This window comes from Pavona decussata, unplaced genomic scaffold (genome assembly GCF_977016875.1).
Source record: "Pavona decussata unplaced genomic scaffold, jaPavDecu1.1 SCAFFOLD_153, whole genome shotgun sequence".
NCBI lineage: Eukaryota > Metazoa > Cnidaria > Anthozoa > Scleractinia > Agariciidae > Pavona > Pavona decussata.
Genome location: NW_028145565.1, coordinates 841,385 through 853,370, shown reverse-complemented (window position 1 = coordinate 853,370; position 11,986 = coordinate 841,385). Strand labels below are relative to the sequence as shown.

The window sequence follows — 11,986 nt, the reverse complement described above, 5'->3', positions numbered from 1 at the left end:
GCAATGAGCGTTTGTTTGCATTCTTTAAATTCCTAGGTAGTATCGTAAAGTTCTCGATTTCATTATATCTGTTCTAAAATAAGTCTGCTGTAAATTCTTCCCGAAATTTCCATGTTTTAGGCACTTTGTTTTCCAAAAATAGATGCCGTCACCTTTCAGTCTGAAATCTTTCTACGACTCTTTATCACTCTAAACTCAACCTCGTTCCCAGGGCTTTTCCCTTGTAAATTGTAGGTTGGCCCTGGGAACGAGGTTGCTCTGAACTCGGCTGAATCGATCGGAAGGAGATACTCTTCAAAATTTTTGTTGACGGTACCGGGTCTGCCTGTTATCCAAAGTGTGTGATTTGCCCTACCTAGTTTTATTTTTGTTTTTAGACCAAAATATCGTTCAATTTTCACGACGTAATTTTCAGACACTACGCCATTTTCCAAGTGATCGATTGTGATCAGTTCAGCCATAAGCGGCATATCCCTTAGAGTTGACAGAAGTTTCTGTCGGAACATGTTATCGAATCAGTTAAAAAATGTTTTGTTCTTTTAAATCGCTGTAAGTCGTTGCTGTTTTCAAGATTTTTTGTTTTCATTTCAAAATGCCCCTGTTACCGACGTTTCAATAAACAATCTTTAAGATCTGTGCGTTTCCCTAAAGTGAGCCCTCGGCTGAAGCCGCTGAAGCATTCTATGCAATCCGCAATGTTTAACCTTTATTTTCGTTGCTTGGACGCAAAGTTGTTTCCTTGTTTTCTGAAAGCATTCAGTTTTCTAAAGACCGATGCTCTCAGATTCCCTGTCTGCCCTAGGTGCTATAGGGCTCATGGTTGTGTTTAGCCGGAACTTTATGATCTGCAATTTTGGTTACAACTCTTTGAGAATAACGCAAATTGCGTGCGCAGATCTCCATCTCTCTCCAGTGAAGAAAACACAAACAGGCGCGTGGTAAACCTTAACTATCCCTCCATCAAAGTGGGAAAATTACCCAGTCTTTTTTCACAAGAAAATTAGACTATTAATAGTCCCTTAAACAAAGTGAAGCAAAACCAGCGAGCATGCGCAAACATTGCCTCCCGCGCGTTGCTTGTCCTCGTGGGAGGCAGTTTTTGCGCTTGCTCGCTTTGCACTTGTAGTCTGCAATCTAGGAGGTCGGTTTTACGTGCGCACTTAATAAGAAACACAACGAGGAGTTAAAAAAACGAGGTTTACTAATGAATCCTCGTTACAGACCTCTGCCAATGTTTGTTGGCTCATTTTCTACATACGCGTTTAATAACAAGGGCTCACTGTTAGCTACAAGGATGAAAATTTTATTGAACTGGTCCCAGGTCTTGCTCATGCTCAGTTGTGTACACAGTACATTTAATCCTTGAAAGTGTCACTGCAAGAAAAATGAATACTGAGAAAAGCAGCTCTTAATTTAGATCAACAATGTATTTTTATTCTAAGCCGCTCCATCAGTTAATACACGTCTTTCAAAGAACTGATTTTATCAGGACAGCCGTGAGCCTGAGAAATGTCAATATTTGAAAAACATCATCACAAAGTGGGGGGGTTGGAGAAGAAAATTTAAGCCTGACACCAGAATTACTGTGTCCAAATTCGACGGAATACCGAACCTGCTTTGACAAATGGCATTTTAATACCATGCCGGACATTCACATTCACATTACTGAAATACTGCGCGCGTCCCCTAGCCTATTTTTAAAATCAGCGTTAGTAGTTTGATATCGATAACACTGAAAACTGTTTTGTAGCTGGTTGGTAGGTGATTATACTGCAAAACACGCTCTTAATTTCCAGGAACACGACGGATTTCTTAACGTTCCAATGTTTCAAATCCTTAACAAAATTTTAAAAGTTCAGCCTCAGTTCGACAACGGAAGGAGTGCTTTGCGCTTATAAAAGTCTGATAATTTATCGCCTTGTTTCAACGGGTTATTCAGTTCCTCAGTATTGCGCGCACAGGTCAAATCCATTCCCAAGTCCTGTTGTTCATATAACTGAGCAGATTGTCTTGTTCAAAGCCCAACGAGGAAAAATCAACAATCCAGAAAAGGTTCCGTTCCACACAGCACTAGGAACAACTTCACTTGCACTGAAGCCCACTGCAGTTTTGATGATTGGTAAATGACCGAGGTAAACAACAAGGCCGTCGATTGCATTCCACAAAGTTTCAGTTGAGATGAATGCTTAATTATTAGGTTACTTGCTTTAGTTGGAACTTTACTAACTTTACCAAGCTCTGTTCTGCTTTAAACGCTAAAACCACGCTTCTTTCGCGGGATCAATGTTGCCGACTTCCCGACAGATTTGGAAGAAGATCCCTGAACAGGTACGCTGAGTTTTCGCTGCTGTCGTTTAACACACGTATCTCGATCAACCAAGTTGGCTGGTGTTTTTTCTCTTCTCTCCTCCAAGGCTTGAATATTTTGAAAAATGACCCTTAAAGACTTTTGCATTTCTTTTTCAAAGTCCATCCTCTTGACATCTGACTGACTGATCTGACGAACTTGGCCGTGAAATGACTGTTGCGAACGGACTTACTGTGGATTACTTTCACTGTTTTTTCAAATTCCTAAAACGTTGCATAACTTAAACGCATTTTTTAATTATGTATGTGAGTGGCAGAGAAGATTCCGCTTGTGTTTTGATTAGATTATCCTAATACCTTTGATTTTAATGATTCTCCGGACCAATAACACCGTTCCTTTTGCCGCAATTCAGATTTGTCACCCAGATTAGATGAAGAGTGTTCAGTAGAAGATTAATTACCAGATTAAACGCTTAGCTTTGCTTGCCGCTTTCGTAGGTGCCAGAGCTTAGAAAATTCATCAGTAAACATGTTTGCGGTTAAATTATAAAGACCACCTTGTTTAGGATGCAAGTCGGACATCAAGCAAAACACAAACCAAACACCCTGTTCTGGATTCTCGTCCTGCACTACTTTGTATCAGCCGTTGACACTATATATTGTAAGCGTGAACTGTTGCGCTTTGTTCAGAGGTCAGAGCTTTTAGATGTCAAGCGTGAAATCCCATTAACACGCGACAATAATTTGCTTTGATTCGGCATTTTTCCTTCTAGAGGTCAGTAAAGTTGTTTATGCTCCTGGTATTTTGTTGATGATTGAATGTAGAACTCTTGCATGCCTGATGCAGACAAACCGTGTCAGTGATTTTACCAGTCAGGGGTAGAACCAGGGGCACTCGGGGGATAGAAAGACAAAAAGTGTTTTGGATGATAATCGATACCAAAACTCACAACTTTTTTCTTTATTGATTTTCACCGATTGCTGTCGGCAATCGATATCATATCGACCGGTATCGATTATTTGTTTATCGATTGACTACCCTTGGTCCATCAGTTAAAATCTTTTGATAAAATACGGTGTGTATAAATTCTGAAATTGATCTAACCAAGTCTTTTGGCAACAACCGCTTGCTCTCACTAACGTAGCCACATTCACCTCTGAGTTTCTTAAAGTTTGTTCAAACAAGACTCACTCCGGCTTCTAGCTAACCTGGGTACAAAAGGTTTTTCCTCTCGCGCCGCGTGGACTTAGGATCAGCTGGAGAGCCTTCGACCGAAACTGGAAACCTTGTGAGAGTGGCTCCAAGCAAGCTCAGGGTAGCTCCCCGGGGGGGGGGGGGGGGTACTTGGGTTAAGTTTTGCTGGGTATGTGCCGCTGGCCTCTAAGGGCCCCTGCCCCATTATAGTCTATTTTGTGGCCAGTTATAGACCCCATCTAAGTCACTTTTTGGGAAAATGTAATTTTTGCGATCCCAACTAAGTCACTTTCTATTTATGCATAAACAACAACTTTCTGAACTTTTTAACCGAGACCATTTTGAATCCCTACTTAATAGAATTTTCTGACCCCAAAAATCCGAAAATGTGCGACCCCATTCTAGTAACTCTATTGAAAATGCGACCCCATTCTAGTCAATCCAGTCGTGAAAATGCGACCCCATCCAGCGGCACATCCCCATTAGCCTCTTATAAGGAAGTAACCCCCTCCCCCCTGACCTCCTAGCTAGTCTCAAGATTTTTTCTGTTTTTTGAGCTCTTGCGACACACCATAGGGTATAAGTACAGTGAGTGGAGGTAAGGGGGAGAAGAAGGGTGGGGGAGGTAGAACACTTATACCAATTTATTAGGTTTTGAGATGTTCAATTGAGAATAACAGTAAGCTCGTGCTGGAGCGAGTCAGTATAAACGAAGTCCAAGTTGTGGGTTGTCGATGAAATCTTACTCAAGTATAAAGCTAAATAGGCGATAAATTAAAGTATAGAGGGTAATTAATAATATTGGGGTTTTTGTGGATATCTGAGCTTTATGTCAGTTTAGAAAAGCGATCGGGAACGTAGAAAGTTCTGTAATACTGAGTGTGTCACGTTATTACACGCTCACTTTCAATATACTGAAAATAGGTAACCTTCCTTCAGTTGATACAAAAGCAAATGCAGGGACAGATGACTTTTCCCATTGGTATGAATTGTAGCTTCCGTGCATGGATCCCTCTCCTGGTTAAATTTTACCTCTTGGGCATGTGTTTCAGTGCGTCACCGACGACAGTTGCGAAACCCCACTGTTTACCCGGTTGTGCCTGTATCAAGTTGTATTAGTATATCAACAGAGAATACAACTTAATTTGGTGAGACAAAAGATAACTGAAAAGATATATGTATCTCGGTGCGTTCCAAAAGTAATTCCAGAAAGTCTCCGTGAATTCCTTGAATGGAAAACAAGAAAATCGGAGGTATTCATTCAGAAGAACGCTCCAACGAATCGAAGCCGATATCAAGCGGTTTGGTGCGACATCTTTTGACGAGAAACACCTTTGGAAAAATGACGTTGGACAAGCTTACCCGACAACTCAACAAAGAAAGGACGGTGAAAGAGCTGCACTTTCAACATCAAAAACAGAAACTTCTGCAGCGAAAAACTGAATCGCAGAAAATTGAGAGAAATAATCAAAGCACACGCAATGACCAGTGGCACAGAGTATCGGATTTCAAAGGTGCGCCTGGAAAATCTCTGAATCGATGCAGAAGTTATTCACAACAAGAGTCTTCGAGTTTGGTATGGTGTGGTGGTCAGCGCTACTGGGAAAGCAAATGGAGAGAGGCTGCATATGTAAATTGGATTTCAAAGGAAAGAAATCCTCCTATCATTAACCATGCGCAGATTGATAGAGAGAGAAATAATGGAGTGAGTATTGCTTATGATACCGAACATATGACCAACTCGGGCATCGGAGAGGCGAAATTAAAACGACCAAGAGCCTTATCAGACATACTACCACCACTTGTGTTACCACCAATACACCAATGCTGTATGAGAACGCCATTACAGAGAAAAGAAACACAGGAGTACCAGAGATTGAAAGACGTGAGAGTTTCAAGCTGTGAAGGTGCTGGGACAAGCAAGACGACTTTTGGGGCTTGGTGCGATGAACTGGAGGATTGCCGCTATCTAAGGAAAGGAAAGTCTCACGCAACACGACAATGAACTGTCTATGATATGAACTGAATTGGAGTCTTGGGAAGGCGACATTTCAGTCACTTTACCAAAATCTTTTCAGGATATGAATTGAATTGCCGGGGAAGGGTGCAAATTTCTCATGAAAGGGTCTATTCAGTCAACGCGCCAATTTCTTATGAACAACTCTGGGAAAGAGTGCAGACGCAGAGAATGTCCACACAGCCGGTCCTGAGTAGTTTTCAAGTGCAATGTTTGTTTTGCTTTTGTTTAACTAAACTTTGATTGGTTAAAATTCCTCCTACGATTTTTTTTCTACTAAAAGGAATTAAAAGCCAAATTGTGTGTTTCTCAATACCTCGGGCGCGTTTTCCCGCTCTATTTCTTAATTCGTTAATTGCCAATTGAATTGAGTTTGTCTTTTTCCAGGTGTGATAACTTTGCCCTAACCTTTTCGGTTTTCACTTTATCTGCTACATCGTGACTTTTTGTGTTAGAGATTGCTGCGGTCAAGACCAGAACTGAAACACAATCCGTTACAAGTGATCACCAGGAAGCGAAATTATGGTGACCAGGTTTCAAATGAACAGCGGACAATCTTTTCTTTCTCTTTTCTTAGTTAAAACCATTCTACCAACCAAAGTGGAGTGTGTGTTTTGTTCTTAATTGCACGAACTAATCATCGCCCATTTGGACGGCAAAGAGAATCATAAATTATCAGAGCATGTAGTATTCCTTTTGCCTTCCTGCCAAATCTCTTTCGTCTGGAACAGAAGAGAGCAGATACCCTCATTCGTTTGCCCTTATTTACCATTTCGTTTAATTAAATATCACGTCAAATGTACTTTTTACAGTTCAGTCCCCTCTTAATTCACCTCATTTTGTTACCAAAATGCAGGGCACGAACACGCGTTTTGACTTTCCTTGAATGGAAATCCTCGCCGACTTAACAGCGGGCTTAACATGCAGCAGAGATCTTTTCGTCAATCTCACAGCATGTACTTTTTGAACTCAAGGCGCAGTGTTATTTATATTGACAGGGTATGGAATGTTTTCATTGCCCCGGTAAACGGAGCATTTCTATTACTTTTCACTCTGGGAATCATTTCAGGTTGGGGGCCCCGATCATTTGCGGCTCGGTCCACATGGATTCGTGCAAATGCACTCGCAGATCAGAGAAGCGTTGACAGGTCAAGATAAAAAATGTACGATTTCAACACGCAATAGCTGAATTCAAAAGAGGCCTTGTCTTGATCTCAATTTAAATTTCGCTGTTGATCAAGTTAAGGCGAGGTTCGCTTCTACGCAATACTGGGAAACTACTGCTTGCTGCTTTGATTTACCCCAAAGCAAGTTGGAAACGTAGGCAGGGGTTAGTATTTTTTTATTTTAGAAACTTTGGATTCACTTTTGTGGCATTACATGCAAACTCGTAAAAAATTGCGTGAAAACGGTGCATCATGAAGGCCTATCTTGATACACGGCAAGGGGCCAAGAATTGTAAACCGAGGTGTTTTCCAAAATATAAGAATTTCGGACTATAGACAACCGAAGCTAAGATTTTGACCTTTCACGGACAACTAGATTGTCACTGATTTCACATCATTCAAGTCAGTTCAGAGGTGATCCCACGTCCTCGGAGACCGTGTCAGATAGTTGGGTTAGTAAGTTCACCCGATTTGACATCCTCCTGACCCAACTATCTGCTCCTAAATCTCCAAAGATAGTGGTTCCATTAAACTGCGCAGAAGGGAAGAGCTCTGGAGTCGAGATTGGCTAGACTGCAAGCAGTCCCTTTCTGGATAGTCGAGAGGTCGTGCGAAATAAGCGAGCGCGAAAAAATTTGAGCGAACGAGCGAAGGGAGGCTTTATGTCTCCTCACTCCAGTCTCGCTGCGCTGTGAGCGCACCCTCTCAACTACCCAGAAAGGGACTGCTTGCGGTCTAGATAATGGCATAAGGCGTTTTCACAGCCCACAAGTTCTTGCATTATCAGTGCGCGCGCATTAGAAACATTGTGAGCTTCACGCCTTCACCTGCTAAGCCCAGCTAATTACTAAATGGTTATTTCTCCTAAGCAAGTAGCATGACCTATCCTTATTTATCTCCTGATTTTATCATAATCATTATTCCCTTTACATTGAATTTTCTTAAGAAAACAGAAACGCGAACTTGCTCACCCCCCGCGAGTAACTGAAAGTTGAGTAAATGGTGGAGAAGTGCCAAAAAATTAAAAAACATTCTAGACGTTTCTAGCTTAGCCCTTCCTCAGTGTAATTTAAGTTAAGATTTTCACTTGCCTTCACTGATGAAGGGCTAAAAAGTCTGGAGGTTTTTCAAATTCTCCACCATTTACTCAACTTTCATAGCCTTTATATGAGTACCACGCAGCCCTCGAATATTTTCGTTTTACCAACATAACGTAATGACACTGAGAACACGCACGCAACAAATGATAAATACTGGTTCATATTGTGATTTCCTACTAAGAAATTTATCTTTAATTGCTGCTTATATAAAACGATTTTTTGAAGTTCTGCTTTATCAATGTAATTTCCGTTCCCACCTGACATTGGTACAAACAATTATACACGGGGTAACTTGAGTGTCCCACTACTCCGCTGTGGCACGGTTACCTAACAAAATTTTTTATTCAAGTTTTTGAAGCGATGCATAATAGTTAAAAGATCACAGAAAGTGTGAGAAAACTCTTACGACTACTTTTATTTCAAAGGAATCACCTTAGGCTCATCCAGTAGAATTCCCCCATGTCGCGACGAGGTTTCGCTGAATTGCGCTTGATAAACTAGAACTGTGAAAATACATGTATCCTATCACCATTCGGCAACTGACATTAATTAATGTTTCTCTGACCTCCTTTATTCGTTTTGTATCCAAAAAAGTAAAGTCTTCGAGAAATTGCCTGGGAACCAAACATCTGGCCCCACTTGTTTAGTGGATATTTGCTATCCAGCGGATAAAATGTACTTCAGCCAATACATCACCAATACTTTGCTGCTCGTTCGCCCAACTTTCACCTGTTACAAATTGGGTGTGAGCGGTGATCTGTGTTCTGAAAATGATCAACTAATCAGTCAATTGTATGATCCGGCGAGACTCCAGTACGTATCCAATACGTGAGACTGTAACTGTGAACTTCAATAAACCAAGCTAGGTCAGGCAACAAGAAATTTTAAAGCAAACAGCCTCCTGTGTTCCCAGATCTTTTTCTGTCCCTATAAAGACATATTTGAGTAAGCCTATACAAAATGATTCGTTGGGTGCTTTAACTTACCAACCCCCACCATCTTAGTTGGTAACGGCGAGCGCAACCTGGGGAGAGGGGAGTGGGAGTCGGCCACAGTGTGAACTATTACATAACTAGACGCATAACTGCGTGTACTCGGGCTTCTCCGTATGGAAATGAACTTGGCATGTCACGTTAGTGTCCCCATTTGCCTAACAACACAGACAATAACACTGTTAAACAAACGGTTTTCTTTCGATGTTGTTGTGCCTTTTTTTAAGCATGCAATCCAGAGGATTTGGGTGTATTTGAACGAAGATATCATAGACAATGTCCCTAAGCTTTTTGCTTCTTCTTTGCGCTGTTTGCATATCCTCACATGAGAATAATTACAATAAACATACTTCGCATAGCGAGATCTCATGTCTTTTCCCACCTTTGTTGTCACAATTGAATCGTTGTATAGAATTCCGGTTAACTAAATAGCTTTGTCTAAGATACCACAATTATCAAATGTCGAAATAACAACGGTCTCTGCATAGCCATCTACATACAACATCAAGCGCTTGCCTACTACCTGCTACTACATAAGCGATTACAATAATTGTAGAGATCATGATAAAAACAAAGTAAGATAAACTCAATAAAATGAATAGACACTCGTCATGTTTAGTGTGGGTCTACGATGGATTTAGCGTATATTCAAGCCTGCAATCCCTGACGTTCCACTGAAGACAGATGGCTTCGCTTCACTGAAGCTTTGTAAACAGATCATGTGCTCCGCTGACCTCTTTTAACCTTGCGCACGCGCAGAAGACGTCAGAGGGCGATTTGCGACTGGAGAATAAACTCGTGCCCATTTTAAACCTCGGGCTTTCCTTTGGAAGCCCGACTAATAATTAAGAAAAGAAAACTTATTTACAATTATTAGTTGTTATAAATTAGCGCGTGTTATAAACTTACAAAGATTAGTTTCAGGTTTCAGCGATCATTCTACATTTTAATGATCTTCTCTCTGCAGTGAAGATGGCAAAAGTGGTATATCTCTTACTTGTTCTGTTACTGGTTAATCTGATGTTAACCGCCACCGTTAACAGCCAAGGGCGAAGGAAACGCAGTGGACGACACCACAGCGAAAGCCGACTGCACAGGGACCGCAGAGACCCCACCGCCACTGAAAATGTAGTCGATGAATACTGGGAAGCCTCCAAAAGTAACATAGATCCCGCCAAGAAACGTTGAGAGAGTTGTTAGATGTGTCATTAAAATGTGGTGATCAGAATATTTGTCGTTGGGTTTGAATTTTAGACAATAGCAGACATTTCGTTCCCTCATAGTATGTAACACAAACTGCAAGGCTGATACTACGTGAAAGAGTTGACTTTGCGAGACAACAATCCGACAGAAACCGACAAACCAGGGCTGCAACCGTGGACAGCTGTTTCGTTCTTATTGGAACTCGTCAGCACGGTGTAGCAGTTCTATATGAAACCAGCGACAGAGCCAGCTCAAATAAAATGCAACAAAACCCATGTCCTATCAGGTTTCGTACTTTGAACCTGCCCGCTCCCGAACCACGCGCTGCCACATCACGTGCCTCAGGGAGAAAGCAGACAAAGCATCGAATTCCTGTCTCGCAAAATCAACTGAATGTAGATGGACAAAACCATCTTTACATTGAAACGCATGGACAAAACCATGCTTAAAAGGCACAGCATGGACAAAACCATGCTTAAAAGGCACAGCATATCGGATCTGTAAAGACCTACGGTCCCAAAAAATAAAGTAGACGTGAAAACTGCAAAGGACCGCGAACGATAATGCTGTCATAGTATGCTCATTTCTTTTGTTTTAGGATTTCAAACTATTTTGAAAGTAAGACAAAAGTTTGAAAGACCCGACGCTGAACCAAGCGAAACTGAAAATCTTTGTTTGCGACTTCGAGATCCAATCTTCACACGTGGGGGAGTGGGTTGGAGCCTCTGACCCACCCCCTACCAGTGAAAACACTAGTGTAGATAGCTGGGGGCGAAAGACGCAGTTCATACATTACCAATGGCGCATAAAGATTTTTGCTGCTTTTATTTGGTTTCTAATACTGCATCTGGCACGGTAGTGTTGGTCATACAAGATGCTTCTATCAGATTACAATTTTCCATGTGATGGCGCGAGCTGCATGTTGGGTAAAAAATCGGGTGTTGCGAAGCAAATTCAAGATACTTTCAGAAAAATGCTCCCCCTACACATTGCCATGCTCATTCGCTAATTATAAGCGTAAAAGATACAACAAATAACTGCAAAATATTATAAGAGAGAGTGAACGACGCCAATCAGAAATTGCTAAACTGACCAAGTTCTCGCCAAAACACGAAACCATACCACAGACAAATTAAGTCCAATATAGAAGTAGAAGAGGAAGACATGGCTGCATCTGGCTTGACTAAGTTCAGTACAACAAGATGAACTAAGATGGACTGTGCAAACATTTGTTTTCAAAAGGCCATCGACAACTGAGGATTGAAAGATTGTTAATGCCATGGAATGATTGCCTTGAAACAAGACCAGGATCAGATATTCCTGGTAGGAGTTTTCGGTGCCAAGCAAAAATGAGAAAGTTTGTCCTGTTCTTTACAGATAATTTTTTCTGGCAACAACCGCTTGTTGTCTCTAAAGAAGCCCCATTCACTTCTGACAGTATTTTTAAAGTTTGTTCAAACAAGAGTCACTCCAGCTTCTAGCTAACCAGGGTACAAGAGGTTTTACCTCGCGCGCCGCGTGGACTTGGATCGGCTGGAGAGCCTTCGACCGAAACTGGAAACCTCGTAAGAGAGGCTGCAAGCAAGCTCAGGGTAGCTCCTAGCTAGTCTCAGGCTTTTTTCTGTATTTTGAGCTTTTGCGACACACCATAGGGTATCAGTGAGTGGAGGGAAGGGGGAGGGGGGAGGGGGAGATAGAACGCTTATACCAATTTATGCGGAATTTGAGATGTTGAATTGAGAATAACAGTTAGCTCGTGCTGGAGCGAGTCAGTATAAACGAAGTCCAAGTTTTGCGTTGTCGATAAAATCTTACTCAAGTATAAAGCTAAAAAGGCGATAAATTAAAGTATAGAGGGTAATTAATAATACTGAGTTTTTTGTGGATATCTGAGCCTTATGTCAGTTTAGAAAAGCGATCGGGAACGGAGAAAGTTCTGTTATACTGAATGTGTCACGTTATTACACGTTCACTTTCAAAATACTGAAAATAGGTAACCTTCCTTC

The 11,986-nt window shown here is 41.4% G+C and overlaps 1 protein-coding gene across 1 annotated transcript; it reads left to right on the top strand.

Annotated features, from left to right (window-relative positions):
* The first annotated feature begins 4,733 nt into the window (after positions 1-4,733).
* LOC146466169 (uncharacterized) lies at positions 4,734-5,621 on the top strand. The gene has a single exon (XM_085127688.1). The coding sequence runs from the start codon at positions 4,734-4,736 to the stop codon at positions 5,505-5,507; it is 774 nt and encodes a 257-aa protein (XP_084983814.1). The 3' UTR covers positions 5,508-5,621.
* The last annotated feature ends 6,365 nt before the right edge of the window (positions 5,622-11,986 follow it).